The following is a 16,488-nucleotide window of genomic DNA, read 5'->3' on the forward strand; positions in this document are numbered from 1 at the left end:
TTTAGCTTTCTGATATTTCCTGTCATTTGAAACTTGCCATATGAATTTAATAACTCAAAAATAACTCTTCTTATCCTGGTTGTGTGGGTAAGTCAGTTTTTATTGCCCTGAGGCTCATGCTTTTTTTTCTGGGGGAGGAGCAGGTTGTTTCCCTCCTTACCTGGGGTCTCACAGTGGGCTCTAATATTATGTTAGTCCAGTTTAATTACTGTGGAGTTATCTATCAGTGGGTTTTGTCTTCCCTGTAACCCAAAGCAGGACATTTTTAAAGTGAGCAATGCTGATGGAGGGAAGGGAATGAGGAGAAAAATCCTCGGGAATGTTCAGACAGTAAACCTGAGCTGAAATGAGTCCCCTGAGCCCACAGAGAGGTGACCTCCCCATGTCAAAAAACAGGACATGAAACCACCTGCCCTGCTGTTAGCTTGGGGAACGTTCCAGTGTTGGAACTCAGAATGTCCCTCAGACATTTTTGGCTGTTCCGGGCCCAGGTCAGAAGCATTTGAGACCCTGGCAGGCAGCTGGAAACAGCTGGGATTTTGGGTTTGAACCATGGAATGATTTACCAACCTTGCAGGAAGAACAAGAAGTCACAAAATTTAGATATTAGAGTAGAAGTAGTCACAAAGCAGAGGGAAGAATTTGTGAGTGCTGTACAGGGGGTTTTGGTTTTGTACATGGGGGTCAGAGGTTTAAGTTGGATTTGGGATTTGGGCCTCTCCTGTCCTCCCTCTTTCTCCTTCCTCCCCTCCATGTTCTTGGTGATGTTGGCACTCACAGATCGGTTTAGAGTGGAAAATCACCATTTAATGTAGGAAATAGGCATTGGGATAAACTGTGAACATGTAACATGTAATGTACCATATAAAAGATAGAAAATCACCATTTAATATAGGTAATAGGCATTGGGAAAACTGTAACCATGTAACACGTAATGTACCATATAAAAGATAGAAAATCACCATTTAATATAGGTAATAGGCATTGGGATAAACTGTAACCATGTCACATGTAATGTACCATATAAAAGCAGCAGCAATCCTGGGTGGGAGAGAAGAAGCAGTCGGGGTCAGAGAGGATGTCAGGGTGTGTGTGTGCCTCTGCCTGAGCTGTGAGCAAACCACAGCAGCCCCAGAAGAAAATCTTTGAGATAACTTGCAATAAACTGCCTTGAGACCCAACAACAGAGACTGCTGAGCCTTTCTCTGGAAGATGGGTTGGAGGAGAGACTTTTCCACCACATGGAGCCACCCCATGACCCAGGGTGAGCTTCGACATTCCAGAAGCTGAGCAGAGCTGTTGCTGTGCTTCCCAGGTTGCTGCTGGAGCTGCTGGAGCTGCTCTTTGACAAGTTCAACGCCGTGGCCGCCGCGCACTCGGTGGTGCTGGGCCACCTGCAGCAGACCGTGGCCTCCCCCTGCAGCCAGCACGACGGGGAGATCAAGCTCTACGACATGGTGGATGTGTGGGTGAAGATCCAGGATGTCCTGCAGGTAAGAATCCCTCAGGTGGGCATGTTTTCAGCTTGGTGCATAGCTGTAACAAATGCAATATAATACAAAAAACCCCATGTCTTGGTTTGAAAAGACAGGAGTCTGTGAAGGAAGGCAATGGAAAAGGTAAACCCCCTCTCTCCGAATCACTACAATTTTAAAATTAAAAGGCTCTCAGGCAAAGATATGGGAATGGGAATAACAGTTCTTTACTAGGAAAAAAACTTAATAAAAAAAATATAACTAGTACAAACAAAACTACTGATAGAGTCATAAACCTGACACCCTAGGAGTCAGGGTGTTGGGAATAGTCCAGTTAAAATGGTGGCTGCTCCTCCTGGAGTGGCAGATGAAATGCTGCTGAAGAGGTGATGCTGTAGAAGGGTGGAGTTTTCTCTGAAGGTCTGGTAGTAGTTGGGTCTGGTCTTCTTTTGGGGATCCAGTGGGGAAGAAGCTGCTCCTCTGGGAATCCAGCGAAGGGGCTGCTCTGGTGTCCCTAAAAATGCTGATTTTATGCAGGTAGGAATGCTTGGCTCCTCCCTCTGGGTGGAGCATCTCACAATGGGATGATTTTACCAGTCATACTTAATGGTCCATTAACAGAAGATATCTCCCCAGAGAGAGGCATTGTTCTTGGGAGAGATAAGAAAACTGCCCAGCTTCCAACAGATGGCAAATAGAATACATGCTTATTCTACAAGCCAGGACACCCCATAAAATACACAAATAAATACAAAACCCCTTTAGAACCCTGCCAGAGAATACCTGTCGTGCTCAACGCTCAGCAGTGCTGGGATTTGTCTTTGGGTTTTTTTGGTAAGTGGCCACATTTAGAACAGATTGTAGAACTCCAAAGAGCTTAAATATCAGAAAAAAAAAAAAAAATTCCTGTGGATTCATCCTTATGGTGTTTGGAAAGGTTGATTCCTTTTGCCTACCAAGTGATTTATCAGCAGCTTTCAAAGTGACATTTTTGTTCTGTGTTACCATGTCATGCCTGTCTTATAAAGTGTCACAGCTCTAATGGCTTGTCTTCTGCTGTCATTATGGCTGGGTTTAGGCAGCTCAGACACTTGCTGCCGGCGTGTTTGCAGCAAATTCTTTTTTGATTCTTCCTCTTAACTGCAAGAGACTAAAGCTGTGCCTTGCTTAGGCTTTATTCAGGTGCTGTGCCTCTCATCCAGGGATCTGTGGCTCTCTCAGGCAGCAGAGCTCTCATCTGTCACATCTGTTCTCTCATTCTTGCTGTGCTGTACGTTTTGTGTTATGCTAAACACATGTTTAATATTGTTTTTAATTTATTTATTTGGAGATTACCTTTCTACATGGTGCACAGATGTGGAACTTCACCTTCCTTATGATAGAGGAGGTCAAAGAAGTGAGCCTGGCGTTATTTACAGGAGGTGGAAGGATTTATGTTGGTCATTCCAGCTCTGGGCTGGTGATGGAAAATGCTCTCTGCCTCCTGCCCTACTCACTTTTTCAGTTTTGGACTGCTTTGTAGCTGTTGCTCTGCAGGATTGTTTTACTGTGCAGTGATGCAGGTTTTTTTTTTTTTGCCTTACCCAAATATCTCAAATGCCTTTAAACACTTGGACATGATAAATGTAAGGTGTGGGCCTTCAGTCCCCTTTACTGACTCCTTACCCACATATTTGTCTTTCTAGAGGAATTATTATCAAAGAAATCTCCATCACTTTTCCCTATGCCACAAACTTGCAGCTCCCTTCAATACTCTTCTTGAAAAAATTTCCTTGGAAATGTCCAGCCAGAGGTTCATGAGGGGTTTTGTGAACACCAGAAAATGTCACACAGCTGAAGTGGGAATAAATAAGGGAAGAATAAAAGAGAATAATTAAATTTAAGGATATGTGGAATGGCTTTGGGTGGGGAATCTTCAGCCATCTTCCTTTGATCCATGAGGCCCAGAAAAACTTTGAGCTTGGAGTTCTGCAGATTTTTCTCCAGAAAGACAAAACCTTGGAGCAAGAACACTCCCAAGCTTATTCCTCCAGTGTAACAGAACATCAAGGCTGGATATTCCCATCCTCTGTGGGAGTTTGGGATGGGTTCTGTCAAAAAATGGGAGTGATTTCTATGGCTGTTCCTGAACAGCATTGCTGGAACTCAGAGCCTGTGGAGGTGTGAGCACTGAGGAGTGCAAGTGCTTTCTGTGCTGGGCAGACAGTGTCTGACCAAGATCTCTGGAAAAAGTGTGCCAAGAAAAACAAAAACATCCCTCTTGGAAAGGTTTCATTGTTCTTGGGTGTCAGGGGGAGTTGGAAAAACTTCCAGAAGAGCTTTTACAATGAATAAAAGCTGCACTTTAAGATCCACGATCTCTTGCTGGTTTAAGGTAAGAGATGAGCACTGACTGGCATGAAAGGGAGGAAATGCTGCATTTCTTTGTTCAAAATCTTGTCAGTGTTTGTACCTTAGTTCCACTGGAGTGGCTTAAAATATTTTTACCTTAAGAGTGTAAGAAAACCTTTGATCCCAAAGCCTAAATTATCTCTAGCCTGCTTTTCTGTGTCAGGATAATTTTTGGAGAAGAGATCTCTAGGTTTGCAGCAGAGGGAGCAGAAAACTCAGTTTTAAAAGTGCTTAAAGCTGTTGGGGGAAGCTGAAAACTTGGAGGAAGTGGCTCAGGGAAGTGATGCCATTCCTTCAAGCCCCAAAGAATGGAATTTAGTCAGCACAGCAGAACAATCTCACACGAGGGCAGTTCCCAGGGATAACGTTCTGCATTGTGTATGTCTGCATGTGGAATTCCTTGCAGCAGGGTTATCTCCCAGGTCTTCACAAAATAACAGGAGCTCGTGGTGGGCTGTAAATTGGGTTTTGTGGGGGTTGAGTTGTTTTCTGCAGCTCATTTTTGGAGCTGGATTTCTGAAAGCTCCCTAATAACTGCACCAGGCACTCTGGTGTAGTGTGAGAGGTGGCTCAGCGTGGAGCATGTTGAGGTATAAAACATGCAGATATGAAATATTTTTGACCTTCTTTGAGAATGGAGAAATAACAAAGAACACAGATGACCTTTTCCAGTTGGTAGGGCAGTGCTAGAAAACAAACAAAAGCAGTTTGTCAAAATATTAGAGCAGCCTTGTTCAGGAAAACACTGTTTGAAATTATTTCCTTGTCTCACAGCCAGTGTAGCCCTTGGTCATTTTGTTCCATCAATGAGGGGAAATTTGTTTAAATTTTAACTTAAAAGTTTGGCATTTTCTGCAGAGTTAATTGAGCTCTTAAGTGGAGGAGTGGATGGAACATCTTCCTGAACAACTTCATTAATGCAGGCTCAGGGCTTTGGCTGGAGAGAACTGGGAGCCTCGTGCTGATGTCAGTGCTTGTGTCAGGATAAATAGTGAGGGAATTCTGAGGTTTTCTGGGATGATTCCTGTGCTGGATCATACAGGAATGTTGGAATGAGTCTCTCTGCTCTGGAGCCAGCCTGGGAGAGCTGGGGGTGCTCACCTGGAGAGGAGAAGGATCCAGGGAGAGCTTCCAGCACATTCCAGGGCCTGAAGGGGCTCCAGGAGAGCTGCAGAGGGACTGGGGACAAGGCCTGGAGGGACAGGACCCAGGGAATGGTGCAGGACCCTGCTGCAGGAGAAGCCACCAATGACTTGTCCTGTTGGTGACATGACCAGTTAACAGCTCAGGCTGGAGCTGTTTGCCTCCAAGGAAGAGATCTTCTCTCCTTTCTCAGTGGTGAATTTGTAGTTGATTATTCTCAATTTTTTGGGGTCTGTGTTTTTCTCCCTCTCACAGAAGAGAGGGAAAATCACACATATTTTCTCTGGGACATAAATCTTTAGCAGGCTCTCTGGTGGGCTGTCTGCTGAGAACACACTGACAACTAATATGTTCCTTTTTTGGGGGGGTTTTCTGTCTAATGCTTTCCTGCGCTTTCCAAAATTGGTGTCTTTTAGCAGCCCAAACATTGCTGAAACCATAAAGAAACTGGGGAAGGAGGAGCTGAAGCCTCCTCTCTGCCCACACACTCCTGTTGTGCTACTGCAGAGCTGGGGATAGACACTGAGCCTTGAGAAACCTCTCTCAAGGATGCTCCACCATCCTCATGTCCTTCCTTATCCAAAGGAATGGCATTTGATGGAGGGAGCAGAGGAATGGGATCATTTTGTGCCTCACATCTGGGCCAGATGCTGGGCAGTGGGAGTGATCTGCCAGAAAAGCTGCATTTAAATTGTGTTTGCTGTGTCACACGTGGCCAGGAGTCCTGGGAGAGCACTTGGAGATGAATTTCAGGGCTCTGCTGCAAGAACCTGAGTCCCTGTCTGGTTTTTAAGGGAATTAATGGCATCAAATCCTGGCCAGCTTGGGCACCCAGGTGAGCAGGGGAATGTCTGTGCAGTTCAGCTGATGCCCTGTGAAGGCAGAGCTGAAACAGAGGCTGGACTAAAGAATAAAGCAGGGATTTATTCAAATGATCTCCTCCATGGATCCACCTTGGGCAGCACCAGAGCCCAGCCAGGACTGCACCCAAATGAGCCAAAATGGTCCCAAAATGAACCCAAGATGAACCAAAATGGCGCAAAATGAACCCAAATGAACCAAAATGGCCCCAAAATGAACCCAAGATGAACCAAAATGGCCCCAGAATGAACCCAAATGAACCAAAATGGCCCCAGAATGAACCCAAATGAACCAAAATGGTCCCAAAATGAACCCAAGAGGAACCAAAATGGCCCCAAAATGAACCCAAATGAACCAAAATGGCCCCAAAATGAACCCAAGATGACCCAAAATGGTCCCAAAATGCACGAGCGCTCCCGGGGCTCTCCCTGGGATCAGTTCTGCTCCATTGGCACCTTGGAGTTCATTCCCATTCCAGCTCCAGCCCATCAGTCCCACCCTGCTTGTTTTTCTCTCTCCAGCCCACGGTGTTTGTGCTCCTGGGCTGAGGTTTGGATCATTTGTCCTTGGTGCCCAGCTGGAGCAGGAATTGTTTTGTGTCCCTGCTCTGTGCACAGAGCTCACCATCCCATCATGTGAAGCTCAGACCAACACACTAAAGCAGCACAGAATGTGAAAATATAAAAGCCAAACCCGAGGCCTCCCAGCCACGTGCCCAGGTGCCACATCCCCAGGGCTTTGCCATCCCTGCAGGAATGGGAATTCCAGCCCTGCCTCGGGCAGCCCACCCCGTGCTTGGGAACCTTCCCATGGAGGAATTGTCCCCAGCACCACCCTGAACCTCCCCGGCACAGCCCGAGGCTGCTCCCTCCTGTCCTGCCCCTTGTCCTGGCCACGGAGCTCCAGACCCACCTCGTGTTCCCTGCGGAGCTTGGCCTTCCCAGCTCCCTCTGGAGAAGGATCCAGCTGGGACCAAAGCCAAACCTGGCCCCACAAGCTGGGCTGTGCCTGGGGCCAGGGGTGCTGTGCCAATCCCACACGGATATTCCACGGACTCCACGAGTCACACATGGGATCTGACACAGCAAAACCCCAGACCTGGATCCATCTGAGGTTCTGCCCATGTTTGTGCTCCTGGGCTGAGATTTGGATCATTTGTCCTTGTTTCCCAGATGGAGCAGCATTTTTTTGTCTCCCTGCTCTGTGCAGAGGGCTCACCATCCCATAATGTGAAGCTCCTAACTACACACTAAAGCAGCACAGAATGTGAAAAATATAAAAGCTAAACCTGAGGCATCTCAGCAGCCTCAGTTACTCGGTGGGAAAGGTGTGGAGAGGTTTCATCCCCATCCCAGCCTCTGCCAGTTGTGCTGTCATCCTGCTGCTTCCTTTTCCACAGCCCAGGATGCTCTCCTTGCTCTGGCAGCATTCTGCTGTCAGGAATGTGATTTCAGGGAGTTGGTTTGGCCAAGGGTTTGCTGCTGGCTGCTCCTTCTGCTCGCTCAGGTCCCTGAAGTGTGGCAGGGCTGGCACAGGAGCAGGCGAGGGAGGGAAGGCACCATGGAAAAGGGAAGGGAAATGGGAAGGGAAAAGGTTCTTTCCTGGCAAGGGAAGGGTTTTGCATCAGCTGAAGCTGCTCCGTGGAGCTGCTCATGGAAAACCCAAGTGGTTCTTGCTGGCTTGCTCAGCACAGGTCTGAAACTTTGCATGTAAAAGCTGAATGAGCTGTTTGTGACACACTTGGTACTCAGAAAGTCAAATCAGCTCTTTGCATGAGAGCTGTTAATGTGCCATAAATCTTGGCTGGAATGCCAGAGCAATATCTGAAATTGCTGCTGCCTTTGGGAAGTTCACCAGGTGATGTTTTGAACCCAAAGCAGTTATTTTTCACAAAGTGGCTCCACAAATATTTAATGGCATTGTGGTCATCCTCCAAATAATGGGCCTGACAATCTTTGTGGTTCTTTTTAAATGGTCTGAAGTGTGTGGAAATGCTGCCCTTGGACTCCTGACTGGTTTCTCTCATTAATGCTCATCTCCTTGAGAGAACGTTGGTCATAAAAGGGACTTGTCTGGAGCTTTAAAAAACAAATACTGCTTCACTCAGTCTCTAGCAGGAGAAAGTGAGGAGGGAGAATTCTACTCCTCACAATGCTGATATTTAAAAATGGAATTTAAATAATTGGATGCTTTCCCCTCCTCCCTGTTATTTGACATGAGCTCAGCATAGGCAGGAATAAATCCAGCAGGGTGTTACAGTGTTTTCTGCAAATATGTGCTGCTAAGAACATGAGAATTTCTGGGGGATTTTATGGTTCAGGAAGAGTTTCATCTTTCTGGATCTAAGAAAGGACCAACTGATTTTGCAGGAGGGTTTTTTTTTTTTTTAAATTTTGGCCTAAACAAAAAGATTTGTAATGTCCTGCCTTCCCCCACCCCCACTAAAATGTTTTATAGATTTGCTCCAATTTACCTAAAAATTCAAATCTTTTTGCAATTACAAATAGCAAATAAATTGGTGCTTTTGTTTAGCTCTTAAGAAGATGCAATTGGAATTTGGGATGGTGGAAATGACCTTGATAAAGGTGAAAAAACACATCAGGAAGCGCAGAGAGATTTCATGGAATCACTGGAAGGGCACAGGAGATGGCAGTGGCATCTGGCCTTTTAAAAACAAAGAATATGAAGTAGAAATGGCCCAGATTGATCTGTTTTCTCTCTGACTGGATGATCCTGGCTGAGCTGTGTTCAAAACTAACTGAATTATGTAGTAACAGGTGCCTGGATGAGCTCCAGAGCTGAGCTGGCTGCAGACATTGGATTCTTTTCTTTCCCAGGAACGTCCCTTGTTGACCAAGCTGTGCCATATTTTATTTTATATTCTGTTAGCAGGGTGACAGAGCAGAATTTTTCTCCCATACTTCTGCATTAACAACTTTTGTTTGGACACATTTTATCCCGGAGCTGTTGATCCAATGCATTTCATAAACACCCATTATTTATGCTGAAGTTCAAAGAAATCAAGCCCAGAATAAAAATTATTTGTTTGAACAATGCACAGTCACTTGTGCAGCTCATTGCAGAGGAGGTCAATGGGCTTTGGGGAGAATTTAAAAAATATTAACTCCTTTAATGAAATATTTGCAGGTTTATGAGCAAGGAAAGAATTCATCATCTTTGTTCCATGCTGTAGAACATCAAGCTGCTCTGAACTTCACTTAAGGTGGATTTTCCTTTTAATTGTTTATCACATTTAGTTACATTATAGTTTTAAAGGTGTTTTGGAGTTTATGCCTAAATATTCATGTAACTCAAGCCATGGGAGTTAAAAGCAACTTCAACTCTGCTGAAGGTGCTGAAAAAGGTGCCCAAATTCTTGGAGAGAGAAATAATTTCAAAAAGCTGTTTGGTGGAGTTGTGAAAGTCAAAGTCAGCTCTGCTGGGTGTTAGGCTGAGAGGAAAAGGTTGGGAATGCAGGATAGGGAATGACACATTCCCTACTTTGATATTTGGCAGTTGGCACAAAACCTGTGCCTTGTGAACCCTGGGCCATCATTAAATTCTTTTTAATTGATACAGCTTGAGAGCACTGCATTTTTTCCAGATTTTTTTCCCCAGTGATGCCACTTGGAAGCTTTTCTTTCTCAAGTTGGAAGATTCTCTGATAAGGACTAAGAGGGGGTGTGAAGTGACCACCACACATGATGTGACTGTGATTCCAACAGCAATGTGAGTTTTGGAAATAAAGGGTGCAGAATTCCCAGCCTGTACAGGGCTTGTTAGGCTGCATCTTCTTGCAGCTGATAAATAATGGGATGATGTGGAAAAAATGGAAATTCTGCTGCAGATTTATGCCGTGTCTTTTATTTTAACCATTTTCAAACAGTTTTGTCAGCTCTGATGCGGATTCTTTTCCCCTCTGTTTTCTGTCAATGTCTGCTGCACTTCATCCCTGCTGTCAGCTGGAGTAAGGAGGTGCTACAAGGAGTTCATCAGCATTTGTGGACATGTTTTATAGGACTATAAACCTCTCTTTTAATGTGCTGAGCTCATACTCTGCCCCTGTGTGAGTGCCTTTAAAGGCAGCGACTTGTTCTGATGTCCTGTGAAGGCTGAGTGAGAACAGAGGCTGGACTAAAGAATAAGTTAGGGATTTATTAAAGAATAAATTAGGGATTTATGAAAAAGATCTCCTCCATGGATCCACCTTGGGCAGCAGCAGAGCCCAGCCAGGGCTGCACCCAAATGAACCAAAATGGCCCCAAAATGAACCAAAATGGTCCCAAAATGAACCCAAATGAACCAAAATGGTCCCAAAATGCACCCAAGATGAACCAAAGTGGTCCCAAAATGAACCAAAATGAACCAAAATGGTCCCAAAATGAACCCAAATGACCCAAACTGGCCCCAAAATGCACGAGCGCTCCCGGGGCTCTCCCTGGGATCAGTTCTGCTCCATTGGCACCTTGGAGTTCATTCCCATTCCAGCTCCAGCCCATCAGTCCCACCCTGCTTGTTTTTCTCTCTCCAGCCCACGGTGTTTGTGCTCCTGGGCTGAGGTTTGGATCATTTGTCCTTGGTGCCCAGCTGGAGCAGGAATTGTTTTGTGTCCCTGCTCTGTGCACAGAGCTCACCATCCCATCATGTGAAGCTCAGACCCACACACTAAAGCAGCTCAGAATGTGAAAAACACAAAAGATAAAACCTGAGGCATCAGTTCCCTTCCCAGCATCATCAAACCACAGTGAAAGGAAAAAGGCCAAAAACTCCTGGTGTCCTCCCTGCAGGATTCCTCCTCTGGCAGCAGAGCTGAGGGATCCATGCAGCCAAATTCCTGCTAATGGGAAAGAGGAGTTGATCTCCAAAGAAAATGTTTGGAAATTGTTTTGTTTAAAAGCCTTTTCTGCTCCTGTGCTGTTCTCCTTGTGCTTACCATGTATGACATTTACAAAACCTCAGGGTAAAATCTTATTTTTTCCTGAGGTTGAGGTTTTCCAGCCATTGCTGTTTGTTTCCTTATAGGAAATCTCTGCTTTTATTTTAGGGCCTGAAGGCTTTTTTTTTTTGTTTGTTTTGTTTTGTTTGGTTTGGGTTTTTTTTTTTATGTAGGAAGCTACAGAAATGCATCAACCAAAATTCTTCCAGAGTCATAGAATGGTTTATCTTGGAAAAAATCTTCCAGATCATCTCATTCCAATCCTGTGCCATGGGCAAGGACACCTTCCCCTACACCAGGTTGCTCCAAGCCACATCCATCCTGTATATGAAGGTTTTATATTTTATTTTGCACTTTTTTTTTTTAAATGGTTGTGATGCCCAGCTGCCTTTTGAAGCAGTTTTATTCAGGAATTTTGCAAATATCTCTCGGTGGATTTTGAGCAATAGATCATTTGGTTTCTTGGTACACAAGGGTTTCAGTAGATAAAACATAGGTAATAAAAAATGGAAAATAAAGAGTTGAGTGGGACTGTGATTCTTGAGGGCACTGAAAAAATATTTTAAGCACATAATCATCCTCAAAAGTCTTTCTTCATTAATTTAAATTTATTTTTCGGCATCAGACATATATGCTATATGAACTTTTAGCCACTGAGCTCCAAAAGGATGTAGTTTCTGCTTCCAAATACCTCGTGTAAATGTGTCTGTACAAGGCAGCAGCAAGCGGCTGATGATTCACTGGTGTTCTCAGGGCTGAGAGAGGCTGCAGAGCTCCAAGCTGTGTGTTTGAGGGGAATGACAAAATCCCACTTTGTTGCATTGTGTTATTGAATTTATCTTGGTTTGGAAAGGCAGGTGTGTGCTGAGGAGGGCAGGAGCCTCCCCTGAAAAGGAAAATGTAAACCCCCTCCCTGTGAATTATTATAATTTTGAAATTAAGAGGTTCTCAAGCAAAGATATGGGAATAGGAATAACAGATCTTTGCTAGGAAAATTAAAAATACAAATGCAATAGTACAAAACAACCCAGTGCCAGAGTCAGCAATGCCCTGAGCCCCTGTGGGTCAGGGAGGTGGCTCAGCCCCATCCCAGGGGGGCTCAGCCCTCCTGCAGTGCCAGCTGTGCTTCTGCTGGAGCAGGATCTGCACAAGGGGGGAGTTTTCCTCTGGAGCTCCAGGGCTGGGGGAGATGGGCCTGGGCTCCTCTGGGAATGCAGGGGGAAGGAAGCTGCTCCTCTGGGAATGCAGGGGGAAGGAAGCTGCTCCTCTGGGAATGCAGGGGGAAGGAAGCTGCTCCTCTGGGAATGCAGGGGGCAAAGGCTGCTGTGGGGTTCCCAGGTCAGATTGGATCCAGGTAGGAATGCTTGGCTCCTCCCCTGGGCAGAGCATCTCCCCATGGATGATGGAATTTTCTCAGCCATGCAGGGACACTCAGTGGCCATGGACAGCAGAGATCTCCTGGAGGGAGGATGGGCTGTGGGAGAGATAAAGAAAAAAACTGCCCCATGGACAGCAGAGAACTGCCCCAGCTCTGGCAGATGGAAATAAAATACACACCCCTGATAAATCCTTCAACCTCAAACCTGCTGGGTACAACCAATCCCCCACTGCCCCCAGACCCTTCTGTTTCACTCAGCAGGGTTCTGGTCATGTCTCTGTGGGTTCAGCATTCTTGGACATCTAAATACAAACTTCAAAGTCCATTTATTTGTCAGAAATAAGCTGGGGAGAAGTTGCTTTCCCTCTGTTTTCATGGCTGAAATGGAAAATCTGGAGTGCCTTTCATCCCTTCATTTTATTATCATTCCTTAGTGGGAAGTGATAATATGATTTAGGCTGACTCTGGAAGTATTTTCTATTTCTTCATTATAAATGTTCTACTTTCCTCTTTTTAAGAGAACTGAAAAAACAATTCCAAAAATCTAAAGTAAAATAAAAAATTAAATTTGTTTCAGCTTTTTTTTTTTTTTTTTTTTTTTTTTTTTGTGGTTGGTTTTACTAGCTTTTAGATTGGAGGAATTTTGCTGATTGGAGAATCACAGAATGGTTTGGGTTGGAAGGGATCTAGAATTAAGATGAGCTTCAAGATCCCTTCCAACCCAAACCATCCTGTGATTCTACCACAGGAAAGATCCTTATCTATCAAAATACAGAATATGAGTACAAAAGCAACAGCAGGATTTACCAACATGTTCATTGTAATCGAACAACTGGAAAGGAGTCACTGTGTCCATTCCAGGAACCAGGGAAACCCAGGTCCACCTGGGAAAAGGGGGACAGGAGGGAAAAAGGTAATTAAATGTGGCCTGGACACAGTGATTTTATTCTCAGGGTGTAATTAAATTCCCTGGAAGGCTCTTTGGGGTCTTCATTTACTGACAGAATTTTGGGGAGCTTCATTTACTGGGTGTGCCCTGGGTGAATCTGGAAGCTGCAATCTGATTTAAAACAACAGTGTTGCACTGTTAATCCATATTTTCCAGTCAGAAAAACTGCACTCCCTGTGCTTTGCATTGGCTTGGGGAAAAAACCCCAAAATATTAAAGAGGAGCACCAGGAGAGAAGGAAAATCCACTCTGTGAGCCCAATGTTTTATTGAGTGGAGCTTTGCCCTTTATTTTTAGTGTTCCAGAGCCCTGGAATGTCACTGATCGCTTCTTGCCACGGTTCCTGGGGATGAAATGTTATTTTCCAGTGGAAAATGTGGTGGTGGTGCCCACTATTCCCAGTGCAGCATTGACTGAGGAGCCCTGGAAAGTGCTATAAAAATAATTCTCAAGCTGTTAACTCAGACCTTGCTTTTCTGCAGTGTCTGGTGAACCACCCCATGAATTTCTGTGATGGATGAGGTTTTCCAAAAGAGCCAAAGGCATTTAGGTTCTAACTCCCTTGGCAATCTAGTGGGAATTGGACAACTAATTACTTTGGATTCTTTGGAAAATCCCAGATCTAATTTTGTATTATAATAACATGATTTTAAAGGAAGGTAAACCTCCAAGAAAAATAACATTTGGTGTCATTTTTTACTTTTTTTTTTTTTTTAATAGACACTAGAGCTGTTTTTCTGGCCAATTCTCCTGTGTTGAAGCTCTTTTGGAGCAGGAGGTTGGATGGATGGGCTGGATGCCTTTTCCAAGGACTGACCTGTGCAACACCTGAGATGAAAACCCTTGTCTGATGCACTCCAATTGCACAGATTTTAATTGTGACATTAATTTTCTCTCCTGGGCTTAAACAGTTGGAATTTGCTGCCCGTGGCAGGGAGAATAATCCCACTTAGTTACACCTCCCAGCAGGTCAGTAAATAAATAAATCAGAGCTGAATATCCAGAATCTGTCTGTTTTTACTGACAAAGGACACTGGAACAACATCAGATTTATCTGGGACGCAGTAAAGGGACGATGTCACTTTATTGCAGTGATTTGGTGTCACTCCCTCCCTGTTTAATCATGGGTGGTGCCCTCCTAGAAAAATTGCATTTTCCAGCCCCTTTTCCTGCCAGAGTGAGCAATGAAGGTGCCTCTGAATTGTTCCTCTGGTGATGATTTGCTTTAATTCACCAGGGTGACTTTCCCTCAGAGCCCATCATGGTCCCAAGGTGGAAAAAGGATGATGTTCCCAAGAGATTTCTGTGGATGTGACAGCTGTGGTGGAGAACGTTCCCAAAACAGTGTGATCTCTCAGGAAAAGTGGTGCTGATTCCTTCCTGTTACATAAAAATCATAAAAAAAAAAAACATAAAAAAAAAGTTAATCTATCAATATAAACCTAACTCTAATATCACTTAAAATTAAAAAAAAAAATTAGAACACCCTTCCTTCTACCTCAAACTACTTCAAAAACAACCTTAAAACAATCAAATCAACTAAGTTATTAATTAAATAAACAATCTCATACCATTTCTCTCACACTGTACAATTTATTAACTAATACTCAAAAAACGTACAAGTCTCGAAAACAAAACAATTAATTTTCTTTTATTAATACATAAACATAAATATAAAAACTTTAATAAAATATATTATATAAATATTTCCAACCGTAAAAACATACCATTATAAAAAAAGAGAGCCAAACTCAAAATCAGATCCTGCATTGCAAGGGGATTGCAGCTCTCCCACAGGACACTTCTTTTTAGTGGGACCAATTTTGAATTGTGGGATTTGTGAGGGTTTATCTCTGCCAAGCTCACATTGATTTTTTTAGTGTCCTGCCTGCCTTGCAGGACTCACCAGGACTGCTTGGGCATGTAGAAAATAGAGATTTGGAAGTATTTCTCAGAAAATCTGTGCTTTTGCTTTCGCACTCAGAGGAATAGGAAAAAAAAAAAACAACAAAGAAACAACAGAAAACACCACCACAAGTATTCCAGAGGATGACACATTTGTTAAAATTACTGTGAAAATGATTTCCAGTGCATGAGGAGGTTTTGGTTCTGTTTCTGGTGTGGGGACAGGCCAAAATCTTGGAAAGCATCACACTGCAAGCAAAATTTGAGCATCCTGATCCAGCTTTTTCGTGGGGAGTGGACTTGAAGGAGGCAGAATCCCATCCCTGCCTTCAGTGTGGTTCAGGACTGGGCTGCCACACCAGCAACTCGTTAGTGCTTTGCCTGGAGCAGAGCTGTGACTCTCTTTCTGTTAATTATTAATTTGTCATTTTCGAGTCTTATTCTTTTGGAGCTGTTTGGAAGGATGAGGGGGTTGGAACTGGATTATCTTTTCAAGTCCCTTCCCAGCCCATTTTCAGTGATTTTCTGATCTTTGTGCAACAGGCACCTGAGTGCATCTGGGTTTGTGCAGATCAGAGGATGTGATTTGCAGGAATTTGTACAGTCAGCTTTCCCTTAATGGCAACCTGTGTGATTCCTTGAATTCTCTGAGCTTGCAGGTTGTTTAAAGCAGCTTAGGATTTGATGCTGGTATTCCCAAATCCCGCTTTCCTTAGCAATGATTCTTTCAGCATAATGTTCTTTGGTTTAATATTCTTCAGAGACCGATGTTCTTTGTTACTGGTGCCTCATATCTGCTGTTTTGTCTCTGCTCCCTTTGCTTTATCTCTTCGCTGTGTTTTCTGAGAGCCAGCCAGATGTGAATCTGAATTGTTGCACTGACAGCCTGCAGTGTATTCTGTGCTCTGTTTTTAAAAGTGTTTTCTTTTATAGTTCTTTTGAAACTGTTAAACTTCTCATAAAACTTTAGCCTTTTGATAATGGTTACATATTTGAGAGTCAGAGTTCCCACACAATTTCATGCATAAATAGAATAGTTTACATATTTCTCTGTAGGTAGGAGAAATGATTAATTGATTAACTGTGCTCTGTTGCCCTGATTTTTAAAAGTGTTAAGTTTTCTTTTGTAGTTCTTCTGAAAGTGTTAAACTTCTCATAAAACTTCTTTAGCCTTCTGATAATGGTTACATATTTGAGAGTCAGAGTTCCCACACAATTTCATGTATAAATAGAATAGTTTACGTATTTCTCTGTAGATAGAGAGAAATGATTGACTGATCTTTGGACCAGTGTGGTTGGAGAGGTGGTAATTCCATCCTCCAATCCTCCTTTGTGAATTCTCTAAATACCAGATGTTTGAATCAAACTGAGGCTTTTTCTTATTGAACTTACCAAGTTCTGTGTACTCATTTCATGTCCCGTAGTGACAGTGCTCCAACATCAGCAGAAC

General features: G+C 43.8%; 1 protein-coding gene across 2 annotated transcripts in view; it reads left to right on the forward strand.

The window, feature by feature from the left end:
* EXOC4 (exocyst complex component 4) overlaps positions 1-16,488 on the forward strand; it is a 318,541-nt gene that overhangs the window by 55,491 nt on the left and 246,562 nt on the right. For both annotated transcript variants that reach the window (XM_077783706.1, XM_077783707.1), the window contains exon 7: positions 1,316-1,493. In XM_077783706.1, coding sequence (XP_077639832.1) covers positions 1,316-1,493 — 178 coding nt within the window. The remainder of the gene's footprint in view (positions 1-1,315; positions 1,494-16,488) is intronic.

This window comes from Lonchura striata, chromosome 5 (genome assembly GCF_046129695.1).
Source record: "Lonchura striata isolate bLonStr1 chromosome 5, bLonStr1.mat, whole genome shotgun sequence".
In the NCBI taxonomy this organism is placed as follows: Eukaryota; Metazoa; Chordata; class Aves; order Passeriformes; family Estrildidae; genus Lonchura; species Lonchura striata.